General features: G+C 41.5%; 2 protein-coding genes across 2 annotated transcripts in view; both read left to right on the top strand.

The window, feature by feature from the left end:
• Nucleotides 1–3292: 3292 nt before the first annotated feature.
• Nucleotides 3293–4650, top strand: sp5a (Sp5 transcription factor a). Its single transcript, XM_030787048.1, has 2 exons — nucleotides 3293–3343; nucleotides 3577–4650. Exons 1-2 carry the CDS (start codon nucleotides 3293–3295, stop codon nucleotides 4648–4650), a joined length of 1125 nt encoding a protein of 374 aa, XP_030642908.1.
• An 8242-nt stretch (nucleotides 4651–12892) lies between these two features.
• gad1a (glutamate decarboxylase 1a) overlaps nucleotides 12893–24111 on the top strand; it is a 19321-nt gene continuing 8102 nt past the window's right edge. Inside the window, exons 1-7 of the mRNA XM_030785805.1 lie at nucleotides 12893–12968; nucleotides 14524–14580; nucleotides 16629–16784; nucleotides 17537–17779; nucleotides 17929–18019; nucleotides 19829–19941; nucleotides 20307–20422. Of these exons, the coding sequence (XP_030641665.1) occupies nucleotides 12893–12968; nucleotides 14524–14580; nucleotides 16629–16784; nucleotides 17537–17779; nucleotides 17929–18019; nucleotides 19829–19941; nucleotides 20307–20422 (852 nt within the window). The remainder of the gene's footprint in view (nucleotides 12969–14523; nucleotides 14581–16628; nucleotides 16785–17536; nucleotides 17780–17928; nucleotides 18020–19828; nucleotides 19942–20306; nucleotides 20423–24111) is intronic.

Raw genomic sequence — 24111 nt, forward strand, 5'->3', positions numbered from 1 at the left:
GGATCAACAGTGACCAGAAACGTTTAGTTGCAGTTATTGCTGCACAAGGGGGTCACACCAGATACTGAAAGCAAAGCCCCACATACTTTTGCCACTCACAGATATGTAATATTGGATCATTTTCCCCAAGCATAATGTTTTAGTCTCATTTGTTTAACTGGGTTCTCTTTATCTACCTTTAGGACTCGTGTGAAAACCTGATGATATTTCAAGCCATATTTATGCAGAAATATAGAAAATTCTAAAGGCTTCACAAAATTTCAAGCAGCATTGTGTCTATCTATCGATCTATCTATCTATCTATCTATCTATCTATCTATCTATCTATCTATCTATCTATCTATCTATCTATCTATCTATCTATATATATATATATATATATACACATACACATACACATACGCACACACACATACATATGTACATATTTAAATGCATGTATACATATATCTAAATAAATTTAAAACTAAGAGAGCTAACATCATGAGTATTCACTCATAATAAAGCAGTTAACACCAGGAACATGCTTAACACCAGACGTGCTGTCTTCATTTACATTTTTACATGGTTTTCCATTGAAATCAAAGGTAGGACATTCCAGCAGAAACAGTAACAGAGAGTAGGTGTCTGTCACCGGGGTTACCAGGACGACAGGCAAATGAAATGGCAAAGCTACACCATCTCTCAGGTACATGACTGGAGCCAAAAGCCAGGACTTTCCTCTAGAACTGTTCCTTATGTTTTCTCCTGTTACGTGAATACGACTTTTCCCTCAATTTAACTGGCTAACTTACATTTACATCTCAGACCAGACATATTGTGCGTGTGTGTGTGTGTGTGTGTGTATGTGTGTGTGTGTGTATGTGTGTGTGCGTGTATGTGTGTATGTGTGTATGTGTGTGTATGTATGTGTATGTGTGTGTGTGTGTGTGTGTGTGTGTGTATGTGTGTGTGTATGTGTGTGTGCGTGTATGTGTGTATGTGTGTGTATGTGTGTGTATGTGTGTGTATGTGTGTGTGTGTGTGTGTGTGCGTGTGCGTGTGTGTGTGTGTGTGTGTGTGTGTGTGTGTGTGTGTGTATGTGTGTGTGTGTGTGTGTGTGCGTGTGCGTGTGTGTGTGTGTGTGTGTGTGTGTGTGTGTGTGTGTGTGTATGTGTGTGTGTTGATTTAGGTAGACAGTCAGTGGCTGTAGAATGAAACTATGTTCATGGTGTGACAATAATCTGTCTCACATTATGTTCACAGTGTGGGTCTGTTTCACCCAATCCCAAAAATCTACTGTCCTTTTCCTCTTCTGTTTCTCGTAATTCTCATCATAACTTAATAAACATTGTTCTGTACTGTTCTCACCAGTGCTAATAAATTATTTACTCATATGCCTCTTCCTCACTTATTAATGCACCAACAGCACTGAAATAATGAAGTCATCAATAGATTTAGACTGTTTTTACAAAAATAACGATGGCTGTCTCTCTCACCTTAGCCCCTCATGTTGGGTAATTTCATTCGAAAAGCACAGTTAAGAAGGTTCTTGGGCCCTGGCCATTGGGTTAAGAGGTGTCATTGTCAGGTAATGACAACGCACCCTGAAACAGAGCACTGATTTCCATAAACTTCCCATTAAAGGCAAAGACAAAAAGATAATTAATTTAAGTGAGTATGCCTTTTATAATCCTCTGTGGACGGAGGGAGGCACAGCTGGAATTTTCCCCTTTCCCTAGGCCTGTGTGTGGAACCATGGGAGAGGATTTGGAACACTAATCCCTTCAAAGGGTAGGATGTCATTCAGATTGGGCTACACCACGCCGTTTGGGGGGGACACAGGTTACTTGTTTTTTGTTGTTGTTTTTTTTAAACAAAAAAACAAAAACACTTGATGAAATCATTGTTGTCGGGGTTGACCTCCGTGTCTGACTGTATGGCAATAGTTGGTATTGTGGCTGTTTTTTTTCTCTCTCTCTCTCTTTAATTTAACATTTAGTGATTGAACTCTAAGCCCAGTCCTGCCAGCTGAGCAGATTAATCACCATAAAAGTTAAACTATGATTTTTGTAATTAATAATGTCTCTGATGCTGTTCTGGAATTTGAGGAGTCCAAAAGGTCTGGCCGCGTAAGCTGTCCAGGAGGAGTCGTGATGAAGGCTGTGCAGAGCGGATGGTGGAGAAATGGAAATCATTTCCAACTCCTCCTACCAAAGCTCCCCCCCCCCCCCCCCCCACACACACACACACATCACCCACCTCTATCACTGAAAATTTACTCATAACAACACATTGACCCAGTGAGTTTTGTTATAAATATTGTTATTGAATCTCTCAAAGGATTTTTATGACCTGGGTCAAAGCTGAGCCCTGTTTTGGCAATATCCTCGTAATTACAATCAATCCTTATAACTGTGTTCACGAGTTAAAACTGTCTCATTTGTAGTCAAGTTATCTGTAATAAATAAATAAATAAATAAATAAAAACGGGGGGTAAAAAAACAAAACGAAAAACAGACGCTGTCCCCTATTCTTGGTAAATGTGTTTATTTTGGTTTTAACTAGTTTCACTTATGTTAAAAATAATCAGATTTATCTGTAAACCACTAGTCTGCAAGTTTTATTTTAATTACAGCATCTTAAACAAGATATAACTTTTTAAAATGCAGTTTTCTATACATTTCTTTATGACCTTCTCGCTCATCTTTTTGCTATCATTGGCATTACGTTGCGGTTATCAGACTGCTCTGTACTCTGCGATCTCCGGGGATAACAATGTCACACTGCCACAAAGGACTACAAATCCTTAATTATGAAAGGGAGGTCGGATCTCTGCGGCATCCAATGCCGTGATCTCCAGACGGCATGATGGTCTTTGATCAATAAAATCCAATTATTTGTGTATATACATTTCCCACATAGTGATTACTTCATTAATTGTCCCGCCTTTATCTCCTCCCTTCCCATCCCCCCACTAATAATCAGCTCTTTTATCCAGACCAACAAACACACCATAGGCGCTCTGTGGATTCAAAGGATTTGCTTTCCCCTCTCAAAGAACCGCTATTCTTTGATGATTGGGCAGCGACAAACTTCAAAGTAATAAATCTTATTCCTGACTGGCTGTCGGCCCACGAAAGTCCTTATCACATTCTAAGACGTGATCTTTCACTCCTCAGATAGTCCAAGGATATCTGGTAGAGAGGAAGCGCAGAAGTTATAGTTTTCCTTACGAGGACATTTTTGTTATTTAGACGGATTTTGTGTTTGTTTTGGAGTGCTTATAATAGCAGGATAAAGAAACTCTGCCATGGCAGCAGTGGCTGTACTGCGGAACGACACGCTTCAGGCTTTTCTTCAGGTTTGTGCAGAATTTTAACAGATTTGAAAGCATGTTTAGTTTTGTTTCTGACGTTAACAGAGTGCATACATTAAAGTAATGTAAACTTGACGAACTTCATCAATCCTTCTGTGTATCTTTAATTGTTTATTTTGTCAAAACACAAACAACTCTGGTAGATCAGCTCAAACCCTGTTCTCCAAACTTTGCCCCTGTTTTATAACAATAGACATTTGTGTTATTTTTACTTCTAGGATCGCACTCCGAACTCCTCACCAGAGAACAGCAAGCACTCGCCTTTGGCACTTTTAGCTGCTACTTGTAACCGGATCGGACATCACCACGGATCAAGCACAGCGGACTTTCTCCAGGTTCCATATGACTCAACGCTTGGATCTCCGTCGCGGATTTTTCATCCATGGAGTAACGAAACAAATGCACAATCCGCTCTGTCGGGCAGTTCCTCTTTTGGACTACCGTCTAAGCCCCAGCTCCCAGCACACTTCCAGGGCTCCTACAGTTCGCACCACGAGCTTCCTCTTACTCCTCCAGCCGATACCACATACCCCTATGACTTTTCTCCGGTCAAGATGTTACCATGCTCAATGCAGTCTTTACAATCAACCTGCCCACCAACATACGTTCCTGCCGTAACGTACGGTGCGCCCGCTCCTATTCCGCCTGCAATGCCAGGCTTCGTGACGGGACATTCAGGCCTCGTTCATCAGCAGCAAAGGCAAGTGTCCCCAAATTCTGGCGACGACATTCCGTGGTGGAGCCTCCAACAAGGGAGTCCAGTGAACCACCCCTCCTCTCTCGGTCCTCATCGCTTCTCTCTGCAGAGGAGCTTAGTTCTTGGGCACTCGGACTTTGCGCAGTATCAGACCCAAATTGCTGCCCTTCTCCACACCAAGTCTCCCCTCGCGACAGCACGGCGGTGTCGACGGTGCAGGTGTCCGAACTGCCTGTCCTCGGGCTCCAACGACGAGCCAGGGAAGAAAAAACAGCACATTTGTCACATTCCGGGCTGCGGAAAAGTTTACGGCAAAACTTCTCATCTCAAAGCGCACCTGCGCTGGCACTCGGGCGAGAGGCCGTTTGTCTGTAACTGGCTGTTTTGTGGCAAGAGTTTCACTCGATCCGACGAGCTTCAGCGACACCTGAGAACTCACACAGGTGAAAAGCGATTTGTTTGTCCGGACTGTTGTAAGCGGTTCATGAGGAGCGACCATTTGGCAAAGCATGTTAAAACTCACCAGAACAAAAAAAGCAAACCACACGACAAAACTGTGGATCATGTTAAAAGGGAGGACATCAAAGACATGTAAAACATTGTTTTTGTCTCAGTTTCAGCAGACACGCGGAAACACAATCTTGCGCTGGATCAAAGGATTCCAAATAAAAAAAAATCTCACCAGGAATTTTAAATTTACACTGACTTTTACTAATCATTGGAGTTTATTTTTCCATATGTCTGAGAGAAAACGCCAAATTATCGAAAAAGAAAAATAGACACATTTTTTAATCTGTAAATGTGACAAACGTGTCAGAATCAGCTTTGTTATTTGGACCTTGGAAATCTTTTTTTCTAAAATAATTCTCCTAATATGATAAACAAGTGCTGAACTTGTGTCTGGATCACTGTCTTCGGTGGAAGATTTCATTTTACTGTAAATATAATTTAATAGCTTTTGTTCAATGAAAGTGTCAGGTTCCACACCTTGTGGGGTGTTTTCAGCATGCTAATGTACAAAAATGTTAAAATTACCATATTACTGTGTGAAAATAAAGGTTATTATCTGTGCATTATCCTACATTCAAGTTGTTGTAGTTGGGGGGATTGTTTGAAAAAATATGATAATATAATGCTTGTTTTTTAGTTAAGGTACAGTTAAAATTCTCGATGGGTTTTGAGTACACTGACCTGAGCGTTTTTGTTCAAATAGACATTGATGGAAGCTAGTACGTGCAATCCTGTTTAAATGTGTGTATTATTGCTCTGTGTATTAGAGTACACATAGAAAAATTAGTGCCAAATTGTGACATCATAGGAAGTTGAATGTATATTTTACAGTTGATACTGTAACGGCAATCAGTTCACTAGCATGCTGTGAATGGCACAAAAAGACAAAATTTTAAAAGGCAGAAATTTTTAAATGTCAGAGTAGTCCTAACCTTTTGACCGGCTGCCATGATGTGGTGTAAATTTTTTTATATCGGCCAACTTAACTGGTAAACAGTGTGTTTTTCATATATCAGCCAACTTAACTGGTAAACAGTGTGTTTTTCATATATCAGCCAACTTAACTGGTCAACAGTGCGTTTAAAAATTCTGCAGCTGGAGTGTAGGGCACTGTAACATCCTGGTACACAACTGTTACCCTCACTGAGCGTGTGCGACTCCATCAACGCTTCCTCTCTCAGAGTGTTTCGCTCGTTCTGTTACTGTTGAGATAATGAGCGAGGTGAGACTACGCCCGAGGAAGGGCACTGGTTCTACTACTGTGGCCGTATTTGTCTGTGGACGACCGGTCAAGCTTACATATGCATGACAAGCTGCTGTGCATTTTTATAACGGAGGTCAGTTCAGACTGATATTTGTCCTATCCTGGGCATGGTAAGTGGAAATGAGTGTGGATGATTTCAACATGTGGGAATGGCACATCGACAGGTCCATTTGACAGAGACCTGTTGAGACAACCAAGTCGTTCTCAAACTCCTAACAGTGTCTTAACACAAAATTGTCATTTAGAGTTTGCAAAATGTGACATTTCATCGAATATGAAGTTTATAATAAGTGTTAATCTGTAAATATTACACATCAGAGCAAGTAATCACACATAACAAATTAAAATAACTGTACAATTGAAATCCTTTTGGAATATCTGCTTCAGGATGACCAGAAACCATCTAATTTTTGTCATAATTATGTAATTACAGGTGGTACATACTTTAAGGCTTTGTACGTTCATGCCTAAACTTAATGCAAATTTTCATAACTGAAGTACGATTTTAAATACGGATCAAACTATTTTGAGAAGTTGCCCTATAATTCCTTATATCTTCCCTTAAACCTACTGTAGCGGCTGATGACTGGGAGAGAGTGTGTGTTAGTGTCTGATGACTGGGAGAAAGTGTGTGTTAATGTTTGAGGTGTGTGTTGTTTTAGGGACCAGTCCCATCAGTCATGAAGCATGACTACACCGGAACACCATAGTCTCTTTCCTGTTTCATGTGTGTGTGTGTCTGTGTGTGTGTGCGTGTGTGTATGTGTGTGTGTGTGTGCGTGTGCGTGTGCGTGTGTGTGTGTGTTTGATAGAGAGGACTATCCAGACATTGGAATGTTAAGTAGTCTGACTCATTTGTTCTACTGTACTATTACATATGGTACAAAGCATATACATTTATATTACTCTATATTACTACTATATTATCTGACTGAATATGTTTATGTAATCAGGTTTTTAACTCATTAGGATGTTTGTAAAGTTTTTACTTTTGTTCCAGTTGTGCTGTTTGTTATTTATGTTGCAAGCAAAATAATGATTTCACAGCTAAACATTTTTTCAAATTCATTTATGTTAATAACACAATCCACACCGGTATGTTTTATTTAGAGTATGCTGAAATGTGATTATGTGAGTCTCTGCTGCAGGATTTAGAGGAGCAGGGTGTGAGAATATTTCCCAGGGTCTCAGAGAGATCCCTTCAGGAGGGAGAGGTGTGTTCCACATGGAGAACACAGTTACTGACAGGAGGGAGAGGTGTGTTCCACACGGAGAACACAGTTAGTGACAGGAGGGAGAGGTGTGTTCCACATGGAGAACACAGTTAGTGACAGGAGGGAGAGGTGTGTTCCACATGGAGAACACAGTTACTGACAGGAGGGAGAGGTGTGTTCCACACGGAGAACACAGTTAGTGACAGGAGGGAGAGGTGTGTTCCACATGGAGAACACAGTTAGTGACAGGAGGGAGGGGTGTGTTCCACATGGAGAACACAGTTAGTGACAGGAGGGAGAGGTGTGTTCCACATGGAGAACACAGTTAGTGACAGGAGGGAGAGGTGTGTTCCACATGGAGAACACAGTTAGTGACAGGAGGGAGAGGTGTGTTCCACATGGAGAACACAGTTAGTGACAGGAGGGAGAGGTGTGTTCCACATGGAGAACACAGTTAGTGACAGGAGGGAGAGGTGTGTTCCACACGGAGAACACAGTTAGTGACAGGAGGGAGGAGTGTGTTCCACACGGAGAACACAGTTAGTGACAGGAGGGAGAGGTGTGTTCCACATGGAGAACACAGTTAGTGACAGGAGGGAGAGGTGTGTTCCACATGGAGAACACAGTTAGTGACAGGGTGAGGGCTATAATGTTAAGAATAGCAGAGGCGATGAGGGAGAGAACAGAGATCACCCATCTTCTCTTCACACACACACACACACACACACGCACACACACACACACACACACACACACACACACACACACACACACAGAGTATCTCTAACTTTCCTATTAACCCTCACATGCACGAGGGTACACTGATAAACAGCCCTGCCCTCACCCTGTCACTAACTGCCCCCAACACAGAGAGAGAGAGACAGACAGACAGACAGAGAGAGAGAGAGAGAGAGAGAGAGAGAGAGATACACGCAAACGCACAGATATGCACACACTCATGAACACACACAGGCACACAAACACACCCCTGTGCACACACACACACACACATACACATTCCCAGAGAGGTCGGCTGGATTTCTGCCAAGGGATATTGAGGATGGGTCCTGGATATCACCCAGCATGAACTTTTACTAATACAGAGTTAATTTTCTACTGTTTCATCTTTTACTCTAATACAGAGTTAATTTTCTACTGTTTCATCTTTTACTCTAATACAGTTGATTTTCTGCTGTTTCATCTCTTTAGATATAAAAATGTCTCATTATGGGGAATAAGACATCATTTCTCCTTTAGCAGAACTCATGAATTCCTGTAGGTGCTTGTCAGCTTGACATCATCACCATTGTGGTCTGTGTCCATGCACTGCACTAAGGGATGTGCAGTATTTCAATTAAATGTATTTAAAATATGTATTTAATTACTTCTGAGTATTTTGTAATTTGTGTTTTGCTGGTTGGAAATAATTTGATGTAATTTGTAACAAAATACTTTGAGAGATTTTATTTTGTGCATTTAAAATACCTAAAATACTTACTCAAATATGTCATTTTATTCTCAAATAAGATAAGAACTTTGATCACCAGGCTTACTATAGGACCACTAAACATAGCCTATCACAGTCTTTGTTTAGATGCAAGTCAATCACGTGACACATCCTGTTGGCTCCAGTGTGCTCATTGTGAACAGTTTGTTTTCCTCATGACCAGTAACCCAAGGAAAGAAGTTGTTTTGGTGTTCAGTGCAGATTGCCTTGAGGCAGTGGTTCTCAACTCCAGTCCTGGGGGTCCACTGTCCCGCACATCTTTGTTTTAACTCTCCTGAGCTCAGGACTGACACACCTGATTCCAGTGATCAATTAATCATCAAACCCTTGATTAGCTCAATTAACTGTGATAATGAAGAGTTAAAACAGAGACAGTGAGCCCTGAGGTCTGGAGTTGAGAACCACTGCCTTAAGGTAAAGTATATAGTGAAATATACTATCAGATATCGCTCACTGAATGTCTTTATAGGACAGAGGAATAGGGCAGTTAGCAAATAGCTGTGCTCTTTGCTAGCTTGCTAGTGGCATTCTAGCTAACGCCACAAGCATGCTCAGATAGCCTGGGACAGTGGCATCTTGTGGTTAGTCCTATGGAAGCCTTCATTAGCGATAAATCAGGCTAGATACTTTTCTTCCTAAGGGCAAACTTAATTTCTAACAGCTAAATTTAGGCATTTTCATAGCAGCTGATCTCTTACACTAAATGTGTTGCACTTCCTCAAAAGACTGCGTGTAAATTTAGAGATCTAGGAAATTAGCATACTCCACTGCTGCACTTACTGTAAATCGCTCCTGAAAAAGGCATCTGCTAAATGCCTAAAAGAGTGTTAGAGACAATTCTGTATGTATTTTTGTATTTTCAAATTACAAATTACTTGTAATTTAATTAAATACATTTTCTCACACCAGTATTTTGTATTTTATCTCGATACATTTGATGAGCAAGTATTTGCAATTTGTAACAAGATACTTTTTGATCTATTTTTGCCCCTCTCTGACCGCACTAAAGATCTAAAGGATATTCACCTAGACAGCAGAAAGATTGCCTGTATCACAGATGGCCAGCAGTGTCATTCGGAAGCTGCAGGCATTGAGTGTGCAGTCTACAAGCAATAACGCTCTTTGTTTTCCTCCGTGTCGTGCATGGCTGCGCTCCCCAAAGAGATTTTGGCTATAATAGATGTGAGACGTTCAGTCACGTGTGTCGCGGAGGTAGCAGAATGAAAGACTCATGTTAACAAATTTTGGTTCAGATTCTCATAGTACAGTGCAGTTTACAGTATTCGTAAAGTTCAGATTCACATTATTTAGAATTTCCAAAGACTACGGTCTCTGCCAGTTCGGTTTGCAAAGGCATTTCACTTATTATCTGTGCTGCTTATGGCTTGCCTTGCAGTAAAGCGGACATTAATTTACATTTGCTTAATATTGCTTCCACTAACTTTTTCATGGACAATTGCTGTTGAGATCGAGACTGTCCTATGTAGTTACTAGTGCCATCTAGTGGTGACTGTTAGTTTGGCGCTGAACAATTTAAGAGGCACAGTTGAACCCTTCGTCCCATGCCTTGACAGGGCCCACCACGCTCCCAGGAGATTGCTCACATAGAAGGAATATTCGACTTTGCCTTCGAAGGTTGAGATTTGTCGTTTTAATAATTGTAACCTGGTCTTTCTTTCGGTTCGTTTAGCAGATCTTTTCAAACTAAGGTAGGTTTACATGTTGACTGTCAAGATGTAATATGTGATACCATTGACAGGGCATCAACTGTTTTAATTTTAAAGAGTTAGAAAAAAAAAAAAGTCAGCCAAGTTCCGTGTTTTCTAGCTTTTGAAAAATCATTGCGTATCTGCTTTTAAGTCGAAAATTAAAACACCAGATGTAACTCTTTGGCCTATTTAAATAAACATTTAACCTGAGAACACGCAAAGTCCCCATGTCTTTTCAGTTGCATATTCCTATATGCTCCGTTTAAAATACTAACCCTACTTCCTTTGGTTGAGAAGCTTTTCTGCCTTAGGACAGGCTTGCACTACAGCGAATTTCGCCTCGCTCTCATTCAGGTTCAACTGGGACGAAGTTCGCGCTGATCGGCGATGTCTGTGGCGAATTCGCGGAGGCAAGCGAAACTGAGATTGCGAATTTTTCATGCAAATGAGCACCACGGAAGAACCAACCAGTTCAGCGTGTGATGTGTTTGGTTCGTGATGTTCTCTAGAGAGGCGGCAGTAACAAAAAAAAGTCTGAGCAAGATGGCGGAGGCTAAATGCTACATGTAGCATGAAAACATGTATATGATTAAAGGATGTATGGGCAACCATTTGTGTCTACATCAACACGGATTGTTGTTTACATGTTACATGAACTTAGTCGGGGCCAGAGCGGTAGAACAAACTCTCTCAACGGCTCTGGTCGGGGCAAATAGACCACTGTAGACCCTCATTTGAGCACTGCTTGAGCACTTGCTTTTTGAGCAGGGTTACTTGCTTGCTGTTAGCGCGACCACGCCCCCAGAGCGAAATTTCGCAGGCCGAAATTCGCTAGGTGTTTCGCTGTGTGGAAGCTTAAGTTTAGATACATTCCTCAGATGCAACGCTGTGGTGTCGCATAGCACTGTTTGTATCAGAGCTGACCTGTCTTAACAGCGGTGGATTTGGTAGCGGTTTAGATGTGTATATTTATAAATGTATTACTCTTTATCCTTAATTCAAGTACGGAGTAGTAGTTGGCTCTGCTGGTAGGTTGCTGCCACCTTGTGGTTATTATTCAACAACATTTCTCCTCTGGTTGCAGTGCCCTTCCACTATTTTAAAATGTACTCAAGAACTGTTCCTGTCAGTAAGTGCAGTGCTTATCCTCGAAGTTATTCTAATGTTAAACCACGATATCTGGTTATTTACGAAGGTAACCTACTTCGTACATTTGATTATTTTAATTAAAACGTCTCGTCCCGCAAGTGCGGTAGACAGACTATGAAAGACGGTTGTCACTGGTAACATGATGAAGGACTTAGATATCATGAAGGTCATACAACCAGTGACCCTCCCCTCCTCTCGCCATCCGGGGTGCACGAACATGACATGTTAGGGGTTGGGCTGAACTTCGAAAGCGTATTCTGATGTTATTAGTGTCATTCAAGACCAGTTTTCGCGTGGTAAGTAACAAAAGTCTCGAATAGATCAAAACATTGCTACTGTTCATTTTTGCAAGCAGTACAGACGTGATATTTGGGGGGGGGGGGGGGGGGGGGGGTTGATTCGAGAAGAGGTAGGCTACAGCTGATCCCCGAGTCCAGGAGTAAATAGATGATTCGCCTCCAAACGTCGTCGAATCACACGCTCTTCGCTAAGGTCACCCTGGGCTGATTTTTTGTCAGCTCGTATTTGCGCATCGGCTCTGTCGGAGTACAGGCGCACCTGGAGCCTCGTCGTCAGACTGCGCTTTAGTTTTCCTGCCACATTTTGGTTACTTGAGGTTGAAGCTTGTGTTGCAAGGTGAGTTTTTCCTGTGACATGTTAATCTGTATTTTTACGGACTTTTCACGGTTACTTATCCCAACATGGAAAATTCTGTGGCTCTAACAGGTGTCTGCTGAATCGTTTAGATCGTTTAGTAAAATGTATAAATGAACTTGTTTATAATGCGCTGCGGTAGATTTAGATCATTATAGAAATTCGTGTTTTAAAAAAAGTTTTCGTTTATTGTGTAATTTTTGTTGACACCCACAAGTTTTTTTTTTTCTTACTGAACTTCATTATAATATTTTAAGTCTGTACTGTCCAATACTGGTGAATTCCACGACCCTGCGGGCACAACAGTTGAGGGCGGTTAAAGTGATTAGAGACCAAACACTGCGACACTCAGACTTTTACAAAACACAGCATACTCTTATTCCCTCTTTTTAACCACGAGAACCCTCAGAGACAAGCGATCTAATTTCACAACTGTTTTTTGAGAATTTGCAGATAACTTCGAACGTCACTTCTAAGATTTGTCCAGAGTAACATGTGTCCACATATGTCACAAACACCTTGTTTCCTGTCCTTATGCAGCCAAGTCTTACGTGTATTACGTCTTAGGGGTTCTCTTCTTAACCTGCATGTGGCGTGTGTGGTGCTCAGTCTAATATTGTGATGACTCAAACATGCCGAAACTTTTGGCAAAAGACAGGATAATAACAATGTTGTCGTATGGAGTAGTACCAATGCACATGAAAAAGGTGCTCCCTTATCCAACCCCCCACAGTGAACGTAACTTCTGATTTGGGATAAAATAAGGGGTGCTTCGGACAAAGTGACAAGGCTCTTCGGGCTCAGGACTTTGGAGCTGTGTCTTTAGAGTGATGGCGGCGTCTGCATCTCCCTCCTCTGTCGGCGATCTGGATCCTAACTCGACAAATTTACGACCGCCGTCCTCAAGTAGGTCCATCACAGATAAAACGCTATTTCACCACGGCTATTTGCTCTGTTAGCGGTGTCATTAATCATGTCCATAGGGGAAGAAACGGTGCCATTCGCCATGCCTCTGGTCCAACAAATCACTAGCGCCTTACATCCGCAGCGGACCTCCCTCAGCAATGTGATCGATGAATCTTGTCAAAATAGATGATGTCCTTTAAAAACACAGACTGAAAGCAATTAGAGGAGACACATGCCTTAAGGAACATCTTACCAGTATTAGCCAAAAACACTTTTCATGTGAAATTTACAGAAAATACGCAATTGTTATTATTATTATTAGGCTATTATTATTATTATTATTATTATTGTTGTTGTTGTTGTTGTTGTTGTTGTACGTTTAAAGAACGTCTGTCCATTCAGCGTCATCATTTCTATTTTGGTGTGTGAAGAGAATAAACAAGCCACTGATTTTAGTCCAGGTGTAATTATGCGAGCAGCAGCTTTAATTATAGCTGCGCCAAATTACTCGTAATGGCTTTGCTTTTTGGTCTGGCGTGTTATTGTACCGGCTGGGCAGGTAACGCATGTAACGCATTAATAACTAACAACGGAACATTTCCCGAAACACGTCTCTCAGAAATTAGTCGGTAATGCTGTGTGAATTGATCATCTAATCAGAGACATCTGCTATGCATTTGTTGAAATTACTAGATGCCTTCTGTTATCTGTTGTATTTCTGTTTGAAATGTGTCTTTGAAAAACAGAGCATATATATACATATACATACATTTAACAGGTTATATGTAGACAGGAAGAGTTCCTAAGTATGATTTCAAAATCACATTTTGGAATCTAAAGTAGGTTATGGGACGCATTATGGATGAATATAAAGTTAAAAATTGATGTTTTACAACATTATTGAGATGTAGCCTATGTAGATGTATTAATGTTGAGAGTGTTTCTTATTTATGTGAATATAGAAACACAAATTTCACAAACATCTGATATCAAACGGATTTGCGATGGACTCTTGTAAATTGTCACAATACCACTGCTCAAAAATCGTAATTAAGAGTATAGACTGTGTGTGTGTGTGTTTGTGTGTGGATGTGTGCGCGTGTGTTCTATAAAACCAAAAAAAAAAAAATCCACGTTATCTTCCGAAATTGTTGTGCTGAAAGTGCGTAGCTGAGAATGGCTTTGAATTTGTGTAACGATTTGGAAATGATGGCACGTGCTCCAGTAGAGGCTGGACGCATGTGCAGCGCCCAGAGACTTTACATCCAATTCCAAAATGTATTCGACTATTAGTGAGCCCAAACACGGGATCACGGTCCGCAGCCCATTGCTCCTGAAGGCCACTTTGGCCCTTTCGGCTTGTCATTCAGAGCCAGCTGAATCTAACTTAACGAAAACTTCTCTTAATTGGGGTCTTAATGTTTACCCTGTATCGTTGCATTCCTTCGTCCACCATACATAGGCCTATATAGGCCTATATATTTGTAGTCAAGCCAAATCATTCAGCGTCTAAATATTTTCATTTGTCCAAAGCTAACGACTGATTTTCTCTTAGGCTATGACTGGAGAGCAGTTCATGGACGTACGAGGAAGCTTGGGATGAAGATTTGCGGTGAGAAGTCGATTTAAAAAAAAAAAATCATGTAGGCCTACATAAAAGACCATAAAATTAATTGTGATTGTAGATGGATTATATGTACTGGACATTTATATATATATATATATATATATATATACACTGGACACACACACACATATGCATTGGACATATATATATATAGAAGACATGCGTAATTATTACAGGAAGGGGCAAAGAATACTCATTTATGAAAAATTGTGTGACAGCTTATGGGTTACGGAGTATTTTTGCATGACTTTTGATGGTTCTCGTCTTTTTGTTATAAAATATTTTGTAAGTGATGTGATGTTAACTGGTATCAACTAATATAATTTACTGTTAAGTGTAAATTAGCGTTTAAACTTAAATCATGACTGTGACGTCCCACGTGTACGTACTCGATTCGATTGTGCCTAAGTGTCCTTTTGGCGCCCCCTTGTGGTGTTTAATCAAGGAAAATTGCTCATTAAGGGTATTAAACTGGACCCACGTCTGTTACATAAGAAGAGAGAACGTAATAATTAGCAGGGGGAAAACACTGGATAACCGTGTATCTTTTTCCGATGAAACGCCACTCATAACCTAATGTGTGTTACAGAAACTCGTAGTAACTGTTTCATGACTTCAGAACTATCACAGACTCCAAAGCCAACAAGATAACATAATTAACATCGAGGAAGTATCAACACATCTGTTATCAACGTGATTGGAGGATACGAATTCGCTTGTATATGGCAGATTTATTTCGGGATTTTTTTTTATTTATATTTTTTATATTACATATTTCTGAGAATAAAGGTTAGATATCTACTGACTGCAAAGAAAGAATTTTAATTTTGACAATAGTTTCTGAGCTGTGTCTCCTCTGGGGCTACCACGGGGGCCTAACAACAGGCTTTGTTTAGTATTTATACCTACAGCCAAGTGCGCATACGGATAGGCTATATAGGTAAATCTTGATGTTATTTGCCGGAATAAGTCGAGCGCGTCCCTGGAGTATAGGTTTATTAAGGATATGTGAGGTTACAATTGGCCAAGGCGCTGCGTCTCTGAGATAATGCTGAAAACGCAAGAGTCAGGCTCCGATACGTGTTGTCAAGAAACAAAGCGCTTAGGGACAATGGTTCTTTGGAGGTGATTTTTGTTTTAAGATATTATAATGATAACGAGGGAGAGAGAACATCTGTGAGACAGAGCGACGGTACATCTTACACACATTAAGAATTTTTAGTGCCTTGGTAAATGAAGTTCTCTTACCCAGAAAATTTCTAATTACCACAGAAATCCAGCTCAGTTATTCGTTGTTCCAGTGATGATGGCCATAGTTCAACACAAAGGTGGTCTAAGTGACAAGGGCTCAATGAACCATGACTTTCAATTATAAGAGAGGAGATTTTGCCTCTGAAATCTGCTCCTTCGTTTTCTGACCGTGCAGAGTAACTTACTTTAACTGCGATGCTTTGCAAACGATGTACCTGGTTGCTGAGTGGTTTGTAAGAATTATCATGTGAAGAGAATAAAAACATTACGTTTCACATCCACAAAATATCTTGGAACAAATCTGATTGTTTCGATTTAGGAGAAAAAGCGATGATATTGGCTGGTTTGGTCTTAGTTTCACGGTGAATTCTTAATACATTTAATGTTATCTGATGTAAAAAGCAGATTTATATTAGTGTAAAGCACCGTGTTCCCGTATCGCCGTTCACTTTGCTTGGATGTCGCCTGCGGGCTTAGGGATATCGACGCGGTGTCCGTTGTTCCTGCTGTTTAAGTGAGGAAGTATCCGTCTCATGAGGGTAATGAGAATTTACAGCCTCAATAAATGACCGATTTGATTTTGCTTGGCTGGTTTTCGGTGCTTGTGTCATCGGGTCGACCTCCCCTATAAAACAGCTAATACATAGGTATTAATTAGACTCTATTCCGCGCATGGTTTAAGTGAAAGAGTGGCATGTGTTGAAACTGTTTAGGAAAAATGTTTAAAATGTTTGAAAACGGAAAGCGCAAGTCTCAACATCCTTGTCTTTGCAATAATATAGGCTTCCTGCAGAAAAACAATAACTTGGAGGTTAAGAATCGGGTCGTAGACTCTTATAACGAACAGCAATCATCTAAAACCTTTTTGACTCGCGACAACGAACAAGACCCCAGGTTTATACGCACCGAGACGGACTTCTCAAATCTTTATGCCAGAGGTAAGTAAAAGATGTTTTTTTTTTTCAGTTAAACTGTAAAGTAGTCCAACGACTTAAAAGACTAAAGTAGCCTTAGTGACTTAGCTTTTTCCAGTGTAACTGTGAAATTACATGATTGCCAAATCAATACAAACGAGGAAGGACTTTCCGCAATCGTATATTTAGCTCTTTGGGTTTTTTTTTAAGATGACAACACGACAATGTTAAGATGACAACATGACAATGTTAAGATGACAAACTCAGGCGTATGACCGAAGCTTCACGGCATGTACATTCGTTGTGGGTTTTCTCTCGGAGATTGAGACTCTTAAAGTCTTAGATACCTGTTTACTCACAAACTGCACATGGATGGACCCTGTCAGTTCTGCGTGGGAATGCGTTGCGCTGCAGTACGTTCACATTTCTAACTTGACCGTTGAAGACACCTGTAAAAACATTAATAAAACTCAGGGAAAGCACCTGAAATGAACTGAAATACGGAGCGTGCAGTGAGAGTTCGGGTTAACTGTAGTTTAAAACTGACGACAGTTAGTTTAATGTGTATGCCAGCAACTAGTAAAACACGGCACTCTAATATTTATGCAAGTAGTGTAATGTGAAAATTTGGTCAGTTAGAATCTTTTTAAGTGATTCTGATACAGCAAGCAGAAGCCTGTGAAATTTTATCAGAACTCATCAATGACACTGTTGTCCCTGCATGTGAAATAATCAGACAGCTCTATATGGTGATCTGTGTTTATGTCTGATCACAGATCTGCTGCCTGCAAAGAATGGAGAGGAGGTCACGGTGCAGTTCCTTTTGGAGGTCTTTGATATCCTCACTAACTACATACGAAAGACGTTTGACAGATCCACCAAAGTCCTGGATTTCCACCACCCACACCAGCTGCTGGAGGGTCTGGAAGGCTTTAACCTGGAGCTGTCTGAGCAGCCTGAGTCCCTGGAGCAGATCCTGGTGGACTGTAGAGACACACTCAAATACGGAGTCCGCACAGGTGACTCTGTGATCACTGAATCAATACATCAGTCTTATTCCCCCTATGCACACAACACAGGCCTGTCTCTCAACACTCATTAGAAATGTGGTGTTTAGTACAGTGACTGGTATTGGTAACGTGTTGATCATAATATTCTCTCTCTGTAGGTCACCCACGGTTTTTCAACCAGCTGTCCACTGGGCTGGACATTATTGGCTTGGCCGGAGAGTGGCTCACTTCCACTGCCAACACCAATATGTGAGTGATCTTTCCTGTCCCACTCAGCTCTGCATTCACTCTGTACACACACAGAGCCAGAGTGGACTCTACCCAGTGTTAGAGTCACAGTGTTCTGAGTGGTCTGACTCTAAGAGTCACACTGATTCTGTACCCTTAACTTCACAACGGCTCATTTCATTACTGTGGCAATATTGAAGGCTTATATAAGGATAACATGCACAGTGGATCCCACTCTCATCAGAATGTCTCCCAGCACTGGGAATGTGTGGCTCTTTTTTTTCTCTGCGAAATTGATCTTTAATGTGAAAAAAACCTTTAAGTGACAGGTGGAGTAAATGCCTCAGTGTATAAAACTGACATATAGTCTGTCATTAGCTGCAACACCCACACTGTGGGTCCCCGTTTAGCCTGTTACGCCCTGAACAGTGGCACTGGTGGAAGTCAGGGACCAGAGTTCAATGCTGTCTGTAAAACTCTCCTGTGTTTAATGCAGCTGAGGAGAGTGGTCATAAAACAGAGAACTGTTCTGTGGTGCAGAAACACAGGAGTGCCAGAGCAGCGGTGTAGGGTGGATCAGCCTATGAAACGCTGCGTATTTGCCATTACTGCACATCAGGATTACGAGAGCCTGGTGTGGGATTAATGTAGTGGTCTGTGTAATCTGGTAATGACAGTATTGTACTGCTCTGTGTGGTTTATTTTGTCCATTAAAAAGAGGACAATGTGTAAAATGCTCTGGGGAACACTGCAGTGTGAAGGCAGTCCCTCAGACTGACCTCAGGTCAGCGATTCCATCATGTCTTTTACAGCCTCAATATGTGAAAAAAAAACCCTTACACATCCGTGATTCTGGCTCTGATTCAATCAATCAGCCATTGATCCATGGCAGAGAAAATAAAATATTTGGTGGTATGTCAATATACAGCCTCTATGACTCTTAACACATCTTCGTGACGACATTCATCAGTTTGGCCTTGTGTTCCCACTGCTCATCTCCTCTGAGGTTTACATTCCTGCCAAAGTCACGGCCAGAACTGTCACACAGCCAATCACAGGGTCGTCTCCTTCATTTTCAGTGACTGATGCGACATGATTAGTGGATAGTGATGCTTGTCAGGACGGATGGGTGTTTTTTTCTTTATCACTTTTATGATTCTGTTATGTGCGTCTGACATGGGTGGGCTTTACCTCTGCCTCTGAGAGGCTGGAAACACTGTGGTGCTGTTCCTATTGATTTTAGGAGGGCAACATGAATACTTGACATTTTCATCCCCTGACTTCACCATCATTATGGATAATTACTCTTCACAATTATTGACCGTCACTAATGAGCCGAGAAGCCATCTGCAGGGAGCCTTATCAGGGGAGCTTTACAGGAATATTCCCAACGACACACTGTCCCACCAATCCATATGCACATATCCCAGGCATATTCCCAATGTATTCCCAACGACACACTGTCCCACCAATCCATATGCACATATCCCAGGCATATTCCCAACGTATTCCCAACGACACACTGTCCAACCAATCCATATGCACATATCCCAGGCATATTCCCAATGTATTCCCAACGACACACTGTCCCACCAATCCATATGCACATATCCCAGGCATATTCCCAATGTATTCCCAACGATACACTGTCCCACCAATCCATATGCACATATCCCAGGCATATTCCCAATGTTTTCCCAACGACACACTGTCCCACCAATCCATATGCACATATCCCAGGCATATTCCCAATGTTTTCCCAACGACACACTGTCCCACCAATCCATATGCACATATCCCAGGTTGATGAGGCTGCTTTGTCTCGTGCAGGTTCACGTACGAGATTGCCCCAGTGTTCGTGCTGATGGAACAGCTTACTCTGAAGAAGATGAGAGAAATCGTTGGCTGGCCAGATGGTGAGGGTGACGGCATATTCTCACCTGGTGAGTTCAGTAAAGCTTTGAGGTTCTGGGTCACCATCTAGAACTAACGCAACCTTTAACACATCCTGTGAATAAGAGTACTCTCCAACAACAGATAGTAAACCAGTGGCAACCAAACTGCTTCTGTCTCTGCTAACAGATGCTGTAGCAAACAATTACCTCTGAAAAATCTATGTGTAACTCAGAGTCATGACTCAAAATAGTGTTTGTCTGCTCTGTTATTCTGTAGGTCACATGACATCCCAGTAAGTGGAGTGTGTTGATTAGTCTGAAAACCTGTTCAAATGAATAGAGGATCTGAGCATGGCTTCAGGCTGAACTCTCATTTTTTAAATGAAATGTGTTTGTGTCTGTCATGTCTGCAGGAGGAGCCATTTCCAACATGTACAGTGTGATGGTGGCCAGATACAAACACTACCCTGAGGTCAAAACCAAAGGCATGACCGCTGCCCCCAGACTCATTCTCTTCACCTCAGAGCATGTACATCCTCTCTACTGTTCAACCGCACTATTTAACCGCACTGTTTAACCACACTGTTTAATCGCACTGTTAATCAAAACTGTTCAACCACACTGTTAATCAACACTGTTTAACCACACTGTTCAACCGCACTGTTTAACCGCACTGTTTAATCGCACTGTTCAACCGCACTGTTAATCAACACTGTTTAACCACACTGTTAATCAACACTGTTCAACCACACTGTTAATCAACACTGTTTAACCGCACTGTTTAACCGCACTGTTCAACCGCACTGTTTAATCGCACTGTTCAACCGCACTGTTAATCAACACTGTTTAACCACACTGTTCAACCGCACTGTTCAACCGCACTGTTTAATCGCACTGTTTAACCGCACTGTTAATCAACACTGTTTAACCACACTGTTCAACCACACTGTTAATCAACACTGTTCAACCGCACAGTTTAATTGCACTGTTCAACCGCATTGTTTAACCACACTGTTTAACCGCACTGTTTAACCGCACTGTTCAACCACACTGTTCATCAACACTGTTCAACCACACTGTTAATCAACACTGTTTAACCACACTGTTTAACCGCACTGTTCAACCGCACTGTTTAATCGCACTGTTCAACCGCACTGTTTAATCGCACTGTTTAACCGCACTGTTCAACCACACTGTTCAACCACACTGTTTAACCACACTGTTCAACCGCACTGTTCATCAACACTGTTTAACCACATTGTTTAACCGCACTGTTTAACCGCACTGTTCAAACGCACTGTTAATCAACACTGTTAATCAACACTGTTTAACCGCACTGTTTAACCGCACTGTTAATCAACACTGTTTAACCACACTGTTCAACCGCACTGTTTAACCACACTGTTCAACCGCACTGTTTAACCGCACTGTTCAACCACACTGTTCATCAACACTGTTTAACCACACTGTTTAACTGCACTGTTCAACCACACTGTTTAACCGCACTGTTCAACCGCACTGTTCAACCACACTGTTCAACCGCACTGTTCAACCACACTGTTCGACCACACTGTTAATCACCACTGTTCAACCACGCTGTTCATCAACACTGTTTAACCGCACTGTTCAACCACACTGTTTAACCACACTGTTAATCAACACTGTTCAACCGCACTGTTTAACTACACTGTTCAACCACACTGTTTAATCGCACTGTTCAACGGCACTGTTTAGCCGCACTGTTAATCAATACTGTTCAACCGCACTGTTTAATTGCACTGTTCAACCGCACTGTTTAACCACACTGTTTAACCGCACTGTTTAACCGCACTGTTCAACCACACTGTTAATCAACACTGTTTAACCACACTGTTTAACTGCACTGTTCAACCACACTGTTCAACCGCACTGTTCAACCGCACTGTTTAATCGCACTGTTCAACCGCACTGTTTAATCGCTCTGTTTAACCGCACTGTTCAATCGCACTGTTAATCAACACTGTTCAACCGCACTGTTAATCAACACTGTTTAACCACACTGTTTAACCGCACTGTTCAACCGCACTGTTTAATCGCACTGTTCAACCGCACTGTTTAATCGCACTGTTTAACCGCACTGTTTAATCGCACTGTTAATCAACACTGTTTAACCACACTGTTCAACCACACTGTTCAACCACACTGTTAATCAACACTGTTCAACCGCACTGTTTAACCGCACTGTTCAACCGCACTGTTTAATCGCACTGTTTAACCGCACTGTTCAACCGCACTGTTTAATCGCACTGTTTAACCGCACTGTTCAACCGCACTGTTAATCAACACTGTTTAACCACACTGTTTAACCACACTGTTCAACCGCACTGTTTAATCGCACTGTTTAACCGCACTGTCCAACCGCACTGTTTAATCGCACTGTTAATCAACACTGTTTAACCACACTGTTTAACCGCACTGTTCAACCACACTGTTTAACCACACTGTTCAACCACACTGTTAATCAACACTGTTCAACCGCACTGTTTAATCGCACTGTTTAACCGCACTGTTCAACCACACTGTTAATCAACACTGTTTAACCACACTGTTCAACCGCACTGTTAATCAACACTGTTCAACCGCACTGTTTAATCGCACTGTTCAACCACACTGTTTAACCACACTGTTCAACCACACTGTTAATCAACACTGTTTAACCACACTGTTCAACCGCACTGTTCAACCGCACTGTTTAATCGCACTGTTCAACCACACTGTTAATCAACACTGTTTAATCGCACTGTTGAACTGCACTGTTTAACCGCACTGTTTAACCACACTGTTTAACCACACTGTTCAACCACACTGCTAATCAACACTGTTCAACCGCACTGTTTAATCGCACTGTTCAACCGCACTGTTTAACCGCATTGTTAATCAACACTGTTTAACCGCACTGTTTAACCGCACTGTTCAACCACACTGTTTAATCGCACTGTTCAACCGCACTGTTTAATCGCACTGTTTAACCGCACTGTTTAATCGCACTGTTAATCAACACTGTTTAACCACACTGTTCAACCACACTGTTAATCAACACTGTTCAACCGCACTGTTCAACCGCACTGTTCAACCGCACTGTTAATCAACACTGTTCAACCACACTGTTTAATCGCACTGTTTAACCACACTGTTTAACCGCACTGTTTAATTGCACTGTTTAATCGCACTGTTCAACCGCACTGTTTAACTGCACTGTTTAATCGCACTGTTTAACTGCACTGTTTAATCGCACTGTTAATCAACACTGTTCAACCGCACTGTTTAGCCACACTGTTTAATCGCACTGTTCAACTGCACTGTTTAATCGCACTGTTCAACTGCACTGTTTAATCGCACTGTTTAACCACATTGTTTAACCGCACTGTTTAACCGCACTGTTCAAACGCACTGTTAATCAACACTGTTCAACCGCACTGTTCAACCGCACTGTTCAACCACACTGTTAATCAACACTGTTCAACTGCACTGTTCATCAACACTGTTCAACCGCACTGTTTAATCGCACTGTTCAACCACACTGTTTAACCGCACTGTTCAACCACACTGTTTAACCGCACTGTTTAACCACACTGTTTAACCGCACTGTTCGACCGCACTGTTTAATCGCACTGTTCGACCGCACTGTTTAATCGCACTGTTCGACCACACTGTTTAACCGCAATGTTCAAACGTACTGTTCAACCGCACTGTTAAACCACGTAATCATAAAATTTCAAGAAAAAAAACACATAACTTTTAGGAAAATATATTACCCGCAACCAACAAGATGGGTGAGAGGACAGGCAATGTTAGCCTGAGCCTCTGGCACCTGTTGTTTGTCTCAGGCGTCGTGCTGTGCCACACACATCAGACAACAGGTAACTTTACTTGGCCATCTTATCATTAAACGTTTGATAAATGCTGTTTTGCTTGTTGAGCAAACACAAACATAAACACAAGTTTACAGTTTCGTTCATTTTAACGCAGGCGACAGGCTGCTCTTCTAATGTTTCCCCTCTAACATAACACGTAGCCTAAAATTATGACTTTATTCTAGTAATGTTACGACCTTATTCTCAAAAGCTCAGTGTGGCCCTACGTACTCCGTCGGAAGAACAACAATCAACTACAATTGAAACCAAATAACTTAGATAAACAGAAGGATATGTCCTTTGGCGACTTTACTTTTTTGCTGCT

The sequence above is a fragment of the Chanos chanos genome, chromosome 10, assembly GCF_902362185.1.
Source record: "Chanos chanos chromosome 10, fChaCha1.1, whole genome shotgun sequence".
Classification (NCBI taxonomy): domain Eukaryota; kingdom Metazoa; phylum Chordata; class Actinopteri; order Gonorynchiformes; family Chanidae; genus Chanos; species Chanos chanos.

Excerpts from the sequence above, each read along its gene's own strand:
- sp5a (XM_030787048.1), top strand. The coding sequence starts at position 3,293 with ATGGCAGCAGTGGCTGTACTGCGGAACGACACGCTTCAGGCTTTTCTT. Across the intron at positions 3,344-3,576 it reads CGCTTCAGGCTTTTCTTCAG|GATCGCACTCCGAACTCCTC; the intron begins GTTTGTGCAGAA and ends TTTTACTTCTAG.